The 14,309-nt window shown below is 30.8% G+C and overlaps 2 protein-coding genes across 4 annotated transcripts; both read right to left on the bottom strand.

Annotated features, from left to right (window-relative positions):
• Positions 1-2,506: 2,506 nt before the first annotated feature.
• On the bottom strand, positions 2,507-3,291 carry LOC111414349 (uncharacterized). Its single transcript, XM_023045665.2, has 2 exons — positions 2,783-3,291; positions 2,507-2,725 (listed from the first exon to the last, which is right to left on the bottom strand). The coding sequence occupies exons 1-2, from the start codon at positions 3,194-3,196 to the stop codon at positions 2,666-2,668; spliced, it is 474 nt and encodes a 157-aa protein (XP_022901433.1). The 5' UTR covers positions 3,197-3,291; the 3' UTR covers positions 2,507-2,665.
• A 56-nt stretch (positions 3,292-3,347) lies between these two features.
• On the bottom strand, positions 3,348-14,253 carry LOC111414347 (ras guanine nucleotide exchange factor E-like). Of its 3 annotated transcripts, XM_023045661.2 has the most exons (8): positions 14,144-14,253; positions 13,836-14,073; positions 8,952-9,913; positions 6,237-6,323; positions 5,188-5,661; positions 4,651-5,135; positions 4,441-4,589; positions 3,348-4,230 (listed from the first exon to the last, which is right to left on the bottom strand). In XM_023045661.2, the coding sequence occupies exons 2-8, from the start codon at positions 14,012-14,014 to the stop codon at positions 4,164-4,166; spliced, it is 2,403 nt and encodes an 800-aa protein (XP_022901429.2). In that variant the 5' UTR covers positions 14,015-14,073; positions 14,144-14,253; the 3' UTR covers positions 3,348-4,163. The 3 variants fall into 3 exon arrangements, with proteins under 3 accessions (XP_022901429.2, XP_022901430.2, XP_071056248.1); XM_023045662.2 differs by lacking the exon at positions 6,237-6,323; XM_071200147.1 differs by lacking the exon at positions 6,237-6,323 and having other exon boundaries at positions 5,188-5,430.
• Between the last annotated feature and the right edge of the window lie 56 nt (positions 14,254-14,309).

Raw genomic sequence — 14,309 nt, 5'->3', positions numbered from 1 at the left:
ATAATTGTTGGTTTTTGTATTTCTTATTCGACCGCTAACAACTTAAATAAAAACAAATTAAACGCAAAATTGGTTCGAAACGCGAAAGGAACTTAGCCCCATCTATGGAAGGTTTTTTCTTCATTAACATTATTAAACGATTAAAAACAATCATAAAATGTTACAATAGAATATTTTTTTACTTCCGTTACGTGGAGTTAAATCGTTGTGCAATGTATTATTTATAAATATGTTAAAATTTATTTGGCAATGATTTTCTAAACAAACTAAAAGAAAATAATCGAAACGAAATATCAATTAACCAGACAACAAATAAGTCTAGACCAATTATTATTAATAATCTTATCTTTATATTTATTGTTTTTATGGCTAAATAAAAGAATAAATAAATAATTTATAAGAATTAAATTGTTATTAACGTATGCAACCCAACTTACCAAAAAGTTATTTTCACACTCGAAAAACTGTCAAAATACATCTGACAGATCTGACACACCTGTCAAAAAACCTCAAAATTGTCAAGTGACAATTAAATTTAGAAAAATAGGAAAAAAGTATATTTAAATAAATCTATTATAAAATTCATGATTATATTACAAAGAAAAATATGATTTGTACTTCCCAAGAGTTTCATATTCCTTTTTTTAATAATAACTTTTTTCTACATACTTTTTAATTGTTTTACGAATTGATAAGATAACTGTCATTCGTGGAATACATAATGGAGCGTGCTAGACGAAATTTAAATCATGATGAATGTGTTCAAATTGTAACTTTGTCCAATGAAGGATTAACAAATCGCAAAGTTTTACATACTATTATTCTATTATACAACTTATAAAACGGTCGGTAGGGTTCTGCAGAGATTTATAGAGACCAACGATTATGCTAGACGACGTGGCCAAGGCAGGCCACGAGCTACAAATGCGGTGGAAGATCGATTTTTGATGCTTCTAGCTCCAAATACAGCTAAGCGAGGTTCATGACAAGATACCATAAGAAGAAGACTTCGTACTCAAAATTTACGACCTCGGGCAGCAGCTACTGGTCCCAGATTATCTGTAAACCACCGAAGAAACAGATTGGCTTTTGCAAGAAGGCACGTGGATTAGGAAATCCATCATTGGGAGCAAGTGTTATTTACGGATGAGTCACGGTTTTGCCTTGTAAGTTCTGATCGTCGTCCAAGAGTGTACAGAAGGCCAAATGAAAGATATTCCACATGTAACATTCCAGAAACCACATTATACGGAGGCGGTTCAGTGATGGAATATCTTTAACAGCTTGCACGGAACTTTTTATCCTTGATGGTGGACGTCTGAATTTTGAACGATACATAACAGACATTTTAGAATCTTTTGTGATACCTTTTGCACCTTACATTGGCGATGGGTTCATTCTTATGCAGGATAATGCGAGACATGCGGCACATATTGTTACTGAATATGTAAATTATGTTAATATTCAAGTCTTCGAGTGGCCAGCCTGTAGTCCAGACCTAATCGAGCATCTTTGGGACATAATGGGACGTAGGATTAGAAGTCAGCATCCACCACCTAACAGCTTAAACGAGCTGCGACAAAGTCTTATTCGCGTATGGGAAGATATCCCTCAAGAAACCATCAGATCTCTAATTGAAAGTATGCCATGACGATGTCGGCTACAATAACAGCCAAAATACCTAAATACCTCAAAAAAAACCTGGATGTTTCTAGTTCTGGGTCTACTGTTAGTCAACAACTAATTGACAACAAACCAGCCTAATATCTTGACTTAGTATTAGTTGTTGACTAACACTAGATATGCAGCAGCCCAAGGCTGCAGGTCCGTATGTCGCAACGGCCTGAAAACAGGCAAAATAGGCATTCCTTCTCAAAATCAATCTTCGGATCAAATATACGGCACCAGAAAGACTATTACACAAGTTTTGAATATGAGTATACCATTTCAATGTTGAATCTAAAGTTATTCTAAGGAACTTAATAGCTTTTACTTTACTATTCTTGTTTCATTATTCTCAACATCTGCGTCTTGTTCTTGTTTATATTTAATCTATTTGATGTCTTGATGACTGTCGAGCTTGGCACTTACTCGATCGTTGGAACTTACCCTTGCTGCGACATCGCCAACACAAAAGGTATATTATCTATGTATGCAGCAAACAATATAGGTCCCAGAATGGAGCCTTGTGGTATTCCATATCTGCAGGACTTCACGTTGGATTTAGTTTCAGACCAGCTAACAACCTGTTTTCGGTTTGAAGGTATGAAGCCAATAGAGCATGTGGCGAACGCCATAAAAATGTAGTTTGCGCATTGGTGTAGCAACAACCTATTTTAACCTTTTCATTGTTATCATATTTCTCAACTATTTCTTGTACCAGGTTAATAATTGCAGTAATTGTTGATCTACCACTTTTATAACCATCTGGCTGTTATCCAGAATCAGTTTGTTTTCAAGAAAGTTTACCAAACGCTTATTAATTAAACTTGAATTACACAAAAAATTTAGAAAAAAAGTATATTTAAATAAATCTATTATAAAAAATATTCGATTATAAAGTAAAAATAAAATAACAAATACTGGTCCACGATTATATTACAAAAAAAAATATGATTTGTACTTCCAAAGAGTTCCATTCCACCCCATTAATTTTTTAAAATAATTATTTTTTTCTGTGACTCAATCCAGAAGATTTCACAGATTGAATTTTCTTTAACAAAATCTATTAAAAAAAAACATTAAAACAACACATTATTATAAAAATTAAAATTTAACTTACTAAATTATTATGATCAATTTCTCGTTGTTTCTTTTTACGATTAATGAAACTACTAGAAGCCATAGGTTTGTTGTCGGTAATCGGAAATTGACTTTTTCGGTTATTTTGCGAAACGATTCGATTCATTAACATGCAATTATTTCTTTCGATTTCCCTCACTTGATACGAACTGAAACTTTTATTCGAACCGGTTTTTTCTAAACTATCCAAAATCCCTGATAAATCTGAAACGCGACTTGCACTTTCAAAACCACTTCTTCCATCTGAATATTCCACCCCATCAACGTCACTTTCTGAATCTGAACTAAACAGGTTACGGAATTGATCTTGAAAATCGTTTTTCATGCATTTCTCGTCATCATCATCGTTTGAATTCGAGTTTTTCTTCAACGAATCGTAACCATCGCCAGACATTTTCAATTTGTTTGCATGTATGAATTAATTAATGAAAGAAATATTATTTTGGATGGATGGATGTTGGTGATTATTGATTTTTTTTGTGAAATATTTATTATTTGATACTATGGCAACACATTTTTTTGTATTGATAAAAAATAAAATCAAATTTAGCTATAAAAATTTTTATTTCATCATGAAAAATATATAGAACATTAGTAGAAACATTTTTTAGTATGTGTATTGATAATAATAATTATATATATACGAAAAAGACGATTTTTTGAACAATTTTATGATCGAATTTTTTTTTTTTTCAGGATAGGATCATTTTTTAACAGATCTTAAGATTTTTCATATAATATATTTGGCTTTTCTAATTTTCCCTAAAAAAAACAATCAATATTTACATACACTAGAACGCGAACAACGCACAATACTTTTTTTTTTTTAAATAAATTAATAAATAGCTATTAGATTTTGCAGAAGCTCAAAATGGGGACTATCTATAAAGGTCGCAAAAACAGAAAAAACAATAAATTCCATTATTACATTTAGGCCCCTTTACCTATATTTTAATTAGTTAATTCAATTTTCATTAGTAAATTCAGTCGTATCCATATCTCAATCACAATAGATATTAAAATAAAAAAGAAAATAAACAAAAAAAAGTTATTTAAAACAATTACTTCAAGAAGAAACAACAAGAATCGAAATAATTTTTCAATAACTTTTTCTTCTTTATACATAGATATTGCATCTTTCATATTTTTTTTTGTGTCAATAAAATTGTATATGTATATAAAATATGAGCAAGTTAAACACAAGTTACATTGTATAGGATACAAGTTAATGATATGACAATTAAATGATAAACGTATATCTTTTCATTTTTCTTTAGAGCATTTTTTCGTTTTTCAATCGTATTTAGGACCGAATCATTGTAAGGCACTAAGGTTCTTTTTACGCACTTCCAAGGTCTTTGTCAGTAGTTTCCTTGGTTCAGGTTTACTTTGCTAACTGGTTGAGAACCTCCACGTTGTACTTGAGGTCTTTAAACAAAAATACAATTAAAAACATCTTTTTAAAGACATTTTTTGATCTTGTGCAATGTTTGGAATAATATACAAAGTTAAGGATGTGGGTTGAATGAACGATTTTAACCAAGCAATGGTGAGTAAGGTTGTAAATAATAGTTGTTGGACAAGAGAAGAGTTCATCATATATATGTTTTGTAATACCAAGAATAGAATAAACTTTACCTGGTACTTCTAGGTCCTGGAATTCTTGATGCAGGTCTAGGAATACCTGTAACAGGTCTTGGCAAACCACTAATTCTAGCTTGAGGTTTTTCAATATTAACAGGAGCACTACTTTGTCTTGAGGCAGGAAGAGCAGGGACTTTAAAACCCTACCCAAAAATAAAAAATTAAATAAAATCTACATAAAACTCTAATTTCTATTAAACAAACCTGTTCGTTTCTGTTGAAAGTTTGAGTATTATTTAAACTGGGCGGATCAGACGTAATAACCGGTAAATTTTGACTTACTGGCCTTAAATTAGTATAAGATCCTTTCAAAACCGGCCGAATGGTGGTCAAATTACTTCGTGAACCATGCAAAACCGGTTCAGGCATCCTCAAATTACTCGCCGATCCCGTAAAACCTCGTCCAGGAACGCGAGGAATATACGCCCAACGAGGTTGCATTTCCGCTTTTGGTTCGGCGATTTGTTTTAAATTGTGCATGCTTTTAACGGGACGTTCTGGTGACTTTAACGGCCGATCAGAATGTCCTGATGATTTTGAAAGCGTAGATCTACTCGTTAAATAGTCTTCAGTTGAGGATAAATCCGAGTCGGAAACGTGCTCTTTTTGGCGAAAAATTGGAGAAATATCGTGATGGAAAAGTTTTGACATTGATGTTGAGGGTTTTGGTGTAGACATAATTGGTAGACCTAAAGAAAAGATTTGTGCTAAAAAATATTTCTTGGGGAATTAGAAACTTACTTCTTTCTTGAAATTCAACAATAGCATCGACTTCGGCCATGTTTAAAACGCGACTAGAACCACCACTACTATTCGATCGACTACTTCCGTGTTCCAAACTATCATTAGATCCGGAAACGAATCCTCCGGAAAATCGTTTAATATTGACCATCCGATCTAATAATTCGTCTTTTTCTTCATTTTCGTCATCGCGATCCGCCGTAATTATATAACTTCTATCTTTAACATCGTCTAATGGATCATCTAAAGAAATCGTTTCATTTAAACAAGCCGTCGTAACATTATTAAATCGCCCCGGTAATTTTTTATAAGTCCCATACATATTTTGAGTTGATTTTGGTGTAGTCCGAAACGTTCCGCTCGATTTTAATTTCGTTGTTGTTACTGGTGGTTGTTGTAAATTAAATGTTGTGTTGGGGTCGATATTTTCTGAATGAGCATGGTCGAATGTTGGTTCGTTGTTTTTTGATGAGCCTGAATTGATTATGTTAATATTAGATTTATTTTTTAGTTTGAATGCTGTTTTTGTGGAGTTTTTGTTCAATTTAAAGAAATAATTTTTTATTATAATCAGTTTCTATGAAATGCATGCGAATTTTATCAAAAATACTGTTTGTAAGAAAAAATTTTGCATGCATATGCCGTAATTTAAATAAACATAGACCAAAAGTTGGGCCTGACCAGGAAAAACTTTTTTGCTGGATCAGGTAGAAAAATAAAAATTCAAGAAAGAAAAAAAAAAACATTAAAAATAAATAAATTCACGATCCCGAAAAATACCATGCGTAAAAACATTTATAAACAAAAAATTCACCGATCATATTTATTACTAAAAATACTAAACTACTAGAGTTATTCAAAGAAAAGTTACTCGAGATGAAAATTAAAAAAATAAAAATTATGAGAGAACAGAGATAATAATTTAGAAATGAAAACATAAAAAAAACAATGATACAATATGATAAAGTGGCGTAGATATATGCAGCCAAATAAACATTAATCTTTTGAAGCGCACCACCCTCTTTTTTGTCTTTTTCAACTATACATACCCTTGAGTGAGTGTAAAAAGGACGTGAATAGCTTATAGAGGTGCATTAATACTAAACAAAATGAACCTAGGGAAAGTTTTGAGGGTTCTGGAAAAAATATAAATCAAACTCTGGTCTATGAAAGTTAAAATAATTAAAATTAAAAACAATTAAGTAAAATAGAAAAATCTACTTTGTCATAATCTAAATATCTACAAAATTCTATTAACAATTAGAAGACTTAAAAAATTGTTCTAAAATTTCTTAACACACATTTTAAATTATAATTAACCAATTTATCAACAAAAATTTATTATTTATTCAAATAAAATCTTAAAAATTAAATTTGTATCTGTGTATTTAATTAAGATATTTCAACCTTGAGAAAAGTCTTTAGATTAGAACAAGATTACTCTTTGTACCACAGTTGAAAAATTATGTAAAAAGCAATCACACTCCCATCATATTTAAAATGTAAATCAACCGATCTTAATTATTGATCTAAAGAACACAGCTTTAAAACTTGTACCTAAAACTATATCATATTAAAGCAAGACTGATGAAATGTATGAGCAAAGCCAATGAAGTAACATTTCTAGAAATTTAGTTGCAATTATCAGCTGCACCAAGTAGCCAATAGAGCTAAAATCTCTGCATTTCTAAGCCTTAAACTTTTTGACATTCATATCAATGAAGAAGCTGGTGAAGACGGAAATATTAGAATTGTCACAAACCAAAATCTATGTAATAAATCGTTTCTGACAATGAGCAATACACGCTTGTTGCGAACGCTTATGTATTTGTGACATTCCACATGATTATTATCTACTTCTTCTGATGATGCAAAAATTAATAAGGTAAATAAAAACCTCTGTTTTTCTGTCTGCTCTCAATTACGTCAAAAACTTTTGGAACAGTTATTAGTAGAGTATTTTTAATATTAGGAGATCTCTGCGCATAAACAACATATGATCGTTTATGAGGAACGAGATGAGCATGATCAGGAAGCGCCCAAAGTAGCCAAATATCAGCAAAATCATCAATTGACAACTTTGGGAAATTACGAATCGTTGAAACAAAGATAGTGTTATTAGAAAGCTGACTACTTCACTGCCATGAATAAAAACTTCATTCATCACGATTTAATGACACCCTGTAATGTGAAGTTTGCATAAGAGGCAATCTATTTAATCAAGAACGTGAAAAAGAAATTATCTGAGGAAGCGGAAGTTGTAATTATAAGAAAACGTGAGATGTTCGACAATAGAAATGAAGTGATACAAACCTACCTAGATACAGTTGAGACATGTATGTGATGAAAAATGGAATACAACAACTGATGATAAAGTTAAAACATAAATGTCAAAGTAACTCGCAAAACAATGAAGTCTTACTAATCGTCTAGGGCAGCATAATCATTCAAATCAGCATATATTACATAATTAACTGAGGTTTTTGTTTTATTGTTCCTTATGGTTATGGATATTAATTTTTATTTTTTCTGATAGCATATCTTTACTCTTTAGTTTTGCCAACTTGGCTAAATATGCCCTAGCAGATTGCAACATTGCGCTTACTTATTGTACACCATTTTGAAGGACCGAATAATGTCATAAATAACAACATAAGTAATAAAATAAACTTAGAAAAGATCTTCACAACATTAATGTAAGATCTTATATTATTTAGGGGAACATCTTTAATGGCACATGGATTTAAATCACATTTAATAAACATTTTTCTAGGATTAGGTAATTGTACTCTAAAGATTAAAGTACATGAATTCAGATTATATTTGTTTCTTCCTACATTTATTGTTCCTTCCTTTCCTTTGAAGAGGGCATAATAAGAAACAGCGTCAGTAGTTGTGCAGTGAAAGCTTACATAGCTAGTGTTATTAGAAATAAAATTATGTATCACTTTTAAACTTGTTTCTGAAAAAGGAAAACATTAAATCTGAAACTTTACTTCTGGAACATATATAATCAAGGTTACATAGTGTGGTAGAGGAACAAAATCGAACATATGGCGATCTTAAAATAAAGTTCTTGGATGTGAGTGGTACTCAAATTAGAAAATTTGAAACCACTTTAATATCAGTAGCTGATGACCTTCCAATATAATAATATACACACAATACATATTTTAAAAGGTGTAATTAGCTTTATCCTTGATGATAAAACAATTTTAAATTAAAGTTGTTGGTTTTAAGTGGTATTGACCTTGAATGAACCAAGACGATTCGAAATTCCAAAAGGCCATTAATTCTGAATTAGGGGAAATAGCTTATTTATTTTGCGCCACTATGGATTAAATATTATTATTTCTTTAACTCCCACCATTGATTATCTCCTTGGAAGAGGCGGTTAAAAGATGATTCTAACTTAAGAATGACGAAGTGAACCAATTTTTTAATTTAATAGTGATACTAATTAATTAAGATTTTATTTCAATAAACTCCTTTATAAACTTTATGGAATTATAAGTAAATCAATGCCAAAGATTAAAATCTCCCGACTTATTTAAATCAACATAATTAATGATAATGCCACATATCAATTTAAATGAGATTATGTAATTATTTTAAAATCCTGTTATAATCCGGAGGAGGTGAATAAAAATTACTTGATGACTCACCTAAACCCAATCAATACAATTACACAAAAATATTCCCATTTACTTGTAATTCCATAAAGATAAAAATAATTCGAAATAACAAAAAACAAACTTTCTTACCGGTTTTAGTACTATTATAAACAATATTAGGCGATTCTGATTCATTGGTTGCAATTTTACTTTCCAAAAATCGTTTTTTAATCAATTCCTCTTCTTCTAACATTTTATTAATTCCGTTTGGCACATCTAAGTTATTCTGTATGTCAGAATTACTAGACGAGCTCATATCGCAACTCAATTCCTTAGTAATATTCTTCTTAAAAGTATTATTCATGTTATTACCCTCAATAATATTCGAAGCGTTCAAATTGTTGGATGAATTAATCAAAGTATCGTCACTGCTTTCTCTCATTATAACCGTAGTATCGCTCATATCCGAATTGGAAATTGTAAAATCATTCGTAATCGTCGCGTGATAATTCGGAAGGGTCGGTAAAGTGCGTTTGAGGAAATTTTCGGCACTATCCGAATTTAAACTGCTACAGCTTTCCGAAATCGACTTTTGCATAAATATTTCTTCACCACTGTGGTTTAAGAAAACTTCACCCGAATAATCCGCATCTCTTATCTCTCTTAAAACCGGATCATTTTTAATGTAACTATTTTCCATTAAATTCGTAAACGTCGATGAACACATCGAATTGATAAGACTCGGTGGCGACATATTTTGAAAACTGTCCACATTTAATGAAGAACTCATTATGTTATCAAAAATTGTGCAAGAAGCCGGTTGTGATAAATCAAAATATAATGGTTTTGTTGTATCAATTATATTTGATGTTATTGCTCCGGAAGGATGATAATATGTTTCTTGGAGGGTATCATCATATTTTACAGCCTCTGAATACTGTTCGTTAAATTGTTCTATACTAGGTCTTAGGAAACGTTTTTTTGGACGCGTATACGTTCGCGTATCTAAAAATTTTTTATCTAACAATTCAGATTGGGCGGGTTTTTGTACAGCTTCATTTAACCATTTCGTTATATCAGATTTTTCTGATTTTATTGTTGCTTCATATAACCTATAATAAATAATTACTTTATTACATAATTGTATCAATATTTAGAAAGTTTAATTAATTATCGTCTAATTTTAACTATGGCTATACTCTATTTTTTAATTCGGAGGAGTGTTTTCAAATTGAAGCGCCAAAAGGAAGAATTGCTATTAGATGTCACCGGCCGGCTAGAAACATTCGGATTTAGCAGCACGTCTCTCAAGACGGCTAAACCCGAATGATTCTAGTTTTAGGTCTAATGTTAGTGCTAGTGAGAGTGCAAGTGTAAAACTAGAACTGACACTATACCTAGAACTAGAATCATTCGGGTTTAGCCGTCTTGAGAGACGTGCGGCTAAATCCGAATGTTTCTAGTTCTCGGTCTAGTGTTAGTTCTAGTTTTACACTAACATCTTACTATGTAGAAGACCGAATGAACTGACACTATACCTAGAACTAGAATCATTCGGGTTTAGCCGTCTTAAGAGACGTGTGGCTAAATCCAAATGATTCTAGTTCTAAGTATAGTGTTAGTTCTACATAGTAAGATGTTAGTGTAAAACTAGAACTAACACTAGACCGAGAACTAGAAACATTCGGATTTAGCCGCACGTCTCTCAAGACGGCTAAACCCGAATGATTCTAGTTCTAGGTCTAATGTTAGTTCTAGTGAGAGTGCAAGTGTAAAACTAGAACTAACACTATACCTAGAGCTAGAATCATTCGGGTTTAGCCGTCTTTAGAGACGTGTGGCTAAACCCAAATGATTCTAGTTCTAAGTATAGTGTTAGTTCTACATAGTAAGATGTTAGTGTAAAACTAGAACTAACACTAGACCGAGAACTAGAAACATTCGGATTTAGCCGCACGTCTCTCAAGACGGCTAAACCCGAATGATTCTAGTTCTAGGTCTAATGTTAGTTCTAGTGTGAGTGCAAGTGTAAAGCTAGAACTCACACTATACCTAGAACTAGAATCATTCGGGTTTAGCCGTCTTTAGAGACGTGTGGCTAAACCCAAATGATTCTAGTGTTAGTGAGAGTGCAAGTATAAAACTAGAACTAACTCTATACCTAGAACTGAATCATGAAGTGTTATTGAAAGTGCAAGTATAAAACTAGAACTAACACTATACCTAGAACTAAAATCATTCGGGTTTAGCCGTCTTTAGAGACATGTGGCTAAACCCAAATGATTCTAGATCTAAGTATAGTGTTAGTTCTACGTAGTAACAGGTCTAGTGTAAAACTAGAACTAACACTAGACCGAGAACTAGAAACGTTCGGATTTAGCCGCACGTCTCTCAAGACGGCTAAACCCGAATGATTCTAATTCTAGGTCTTGTGTTACTTCTAGTGTAAAACTAGAACTAATACTAGACATAAATGAAATGTATAATATAAAACAGTTAATAACTAAATAATATAACCTATCTATTAGACAGGTTATTTTCCAAAACATTTTTAAGGATTTTTATTTAATTTTTGTAAATTTTTAAAATATTTTGTATTTAAGAAGAAAAACTTAAACTTATACCTAATCCCAACATACCTTCAAATTTTTCCATCAATTTGTAAATTAATTTACATGTTTACATTACATGTTTACTAATTGAATTAAATATATTAGTATATCTCATAAAAAGTTTTTACTTTTTCCTATATTATTTTAATTATTTGAGAAATATAGAGAATTTCATCCCTTTTATATTACAATCAGAGTTAATAACATTTTATGGATAAATTAAAGCATATTCTATTTAAATAAATAAATAAGTAAAAAAAAATATTGTTTTTTGATGTCATGAAAATGTTCGTACACTGATTCTTACTTCATTATGTTTATCGGTTCATTTCGTTTAACTTTGGTATATCAATTCAGTTAGGGATGCAAACGATACATCGATTTTTCGAAAACATCGATGTTGACGTCCATAAAACATCGATACATCGTTCATTATGAACGAAATTTTATCTTCGATGTTTGATAAAATAATCGACCATTATTTCCATGTTTGTATAAAAGAGCAATCAAATATTTGCCACTCTTAGCAACTTCGGAGTCCAACGAGCGATTATTCTCAGAAGCTAGTGCAACAATTAGTCAGGAAAGGAATCGCATATTAGGCACCAGGTTGTCCAAGCTAATGTTTTTGAATTCGATACTTAAAAATAAATTTAAATAACTACGTATTTTATCATACTATGATAAATATTATTGATTATTATGATCATTCTTATAATAAAAATTCACCCACTCAATATTTTTTTTAAACATGGATGTATCGGTATAAAACGTCGATGTTCTAATATCGATATCTTTATGAGCGATGTTGCATCCCTATGTTCAGTGCGAAAATTGCATCACATTTACAACATCAATTTACAATGAGCGTCCGTAGAAAAGAAACTAATGAAGAATTAAGAAATTTAATTGGTAAATTCAAAAATGAAGGGAAATCGCAAAACTTGTTAGTAAACCACAATCTACATTGCAATATATCATAAAAAAATTCAAAATGAATAATAATGTGAGCAATAAACCTCGCGCAGGTCGCCCTTCGAAGTTAAACTCACGAGACAAACGAAATATTATTCGTAAAGTATTAAAAGAACCTATTTTGAGTGATCCAATATTGGCAGCAGAGGTGTTGAAAGAAAGAGGAAAGGATATCCATCTAGAGTGTATTTGGTATGGAATGTGGTTTTTATTGATGAAATTATGGACGGTCTTAATATATTGAAAGGAAATTTGCGTGCCAGCGTTTATAAATTAAATCTAGGAAGGATATGGATATTTCAGCAGGATTATGATCCTAATATATATGGTATAATGTTCCAAAGCAATTAAATTCTCAACCTCAGTCGCCTGACCTAAATCCCATAGAACATTTATGGGACGAAATTGAAAGAAGAGTGTGAAAAAAATAGGATAATGGGCAAAGCCTCCCTTAACGCTTCTTTAATTTTGAAAGAATGGGAGAATATTAAGCCAGATGTTACTACAAATTTAGTATCGTCGATGCAAAACTATTTTAGAACAGAAAGGTGGACTGACACGATACTAGTTATTTATTTAATAGGATTTTTCTTCAGTTATTTTGTTAATAATTCGTGGTACGAACACTTTCGTGCGATCAAAAAAAGTAATTTATCTTTGTTATCTTTTTTAAATCTTACTAGAAGTATAGATCTTAATTTTAAATCATTATTAATCATTGAAAATATGTAATATGTTTCATAACAGTTATAAATAAACGATTATTTTGTTCATAAATACGGCTTTCATTATGATTAAACAAATAAGTAATTAAATTCCTAACTACAGTTTACTTAAAATCCTCTCCTGTTTTCAAACTCCCGCCAAAAAATAGCTTTTTTTTAACTTTTCATTTTAATCCTCCAAATTAAAAAAAGGTATAGAAAGTTAATAAATATTTTGAAGGTGTTTTTGGGAGATAATTATGATGTATTAAAACGATAATTTTAATTGAGTGATTTTTTAATGAAAGTGAAACGATTTTTATGTTTTTTTTATTATTATTTTAACACACATCACAAGATTGGAAAGTTTTACTTTCAATATTATTAAATTTTAAAACGAATTAATGTGTTTATTAACGAAAACGTTCTAATTTTAGGAATGTTTAAAAAATGAATAAGATTTTTTTGAGGTTGATGACAACGATTGTGAAGAATTTTAAAGGTGATAAGGTTTAATGAGTCATCGTAATGTTTTATTTAACACAAAAAAATCTATAACCAAAATAAATTTAATTTTATTAATTCTAACCTAACTTTTAACTGTCAATTTGACAGTTGAATTAAAAATGTCAAAATGACAGTTAATAAAAACATTAACCCCATTAGGGTTATTTAATTAATTTCAGCATTAATTACATTTAATAAACTCTTAAAAGCGTAAATAAAAATACTTGTTTACGAACCATGTTTCGTCGTTTGAGAAATCCATTTCTTCGACATTGATAAAATCATCATCTTGTAATAAAAGGACTTCATAGTCTTTTGATAACCCGATTTTTCCACAACTACTAGAATCGTCGCTTTGCCGCTGGAGATGTTTAACTTTGGTTAGGATATCGTTTACTTGGCTGGACAGCTCCATTCTAACCAATGGTTTAATCACATTTGTTTATTAACTTGTTGCCAGTAAAGCGGAATTTCCTGTAACAAATAATTGGAGGTTAAAAAAATTATTGGTTCGTTACGAAAAGTCAAACATTTCAATACTTACGTTTTAAACAAAAATAACAACGTAGTTTGATGTAAGTAAAGAACACAAAAAACATTTACAACTACGACCGTCCATTCCACTTTCTTTAAGAGCTACCATCTTTTAAATAGGATGCTCTATTTGTTCAAAATGCATCGATCTCTTTTTATCTTTATCGTTTTCCAAT

Source organism: Onthophagus taurus, chromosome 11 (genome assembly GCF_036711975.1).
Source record: "Onthophagus taurus isolate NC chromosome 11, IU_Otau_3.0, whole genome shotgun sequence".
NCBI classification, from domain to species: domain Eukaryota; kingdom Metazoa; phylum Arthropoda; class Insecta; order Coleoptera; family Scarabaeidae; genus Onthophagus; species Onthophagus taurus.
Note: the sequence above shows the minus strand (reverse complement) of the source record. Positions and strands in the feature narration are given on the sequence as shown.

What these genes read in the sequence shown, in the direction of transcription:
- LOC111414349 (XM_023045665.2), bottom strand. Translation starts at nt 3,196, where the DNA reads ATGTCTGGCGATGGTTACGATTCGTTGAAGAAAAACTCGAATTCAAAC. An exon ending in AAATTGATCATAATAATTTA is followed by an intron (nt 2,726 to 2,782) that starts GTAAGTTAAATT and finishes TTTTTTTAATAG; the next exon opens with ATTTTGTTAAAGAAAATTCA.
- LOC111414347 (XM_023045661.2), bottom strand. Translation starts at nt 14,014, where the DNA reads ATGGAGCTGTCCAGCCAAGTAAACGATATCCTAACCAAAGTTAAACAT. An exon ending in TTATAATAGTACTAAAACCG is followed by an intron (nt 6,324 to 8,951) that starts GTAAGAAAGTTT and finishes TATTTTTTCCAG; the next exon opens with AACCCTCAAAACTTTCCCTA. An exon ending in CTTTTTACACTCACTCAAGG is followed by an intron (nt 5,662 to 6,236) that starts GTATGTATAGTT and finishes TAATCAATTCAG; the next exon opens with GCTCATCAAAAAACAACGAA.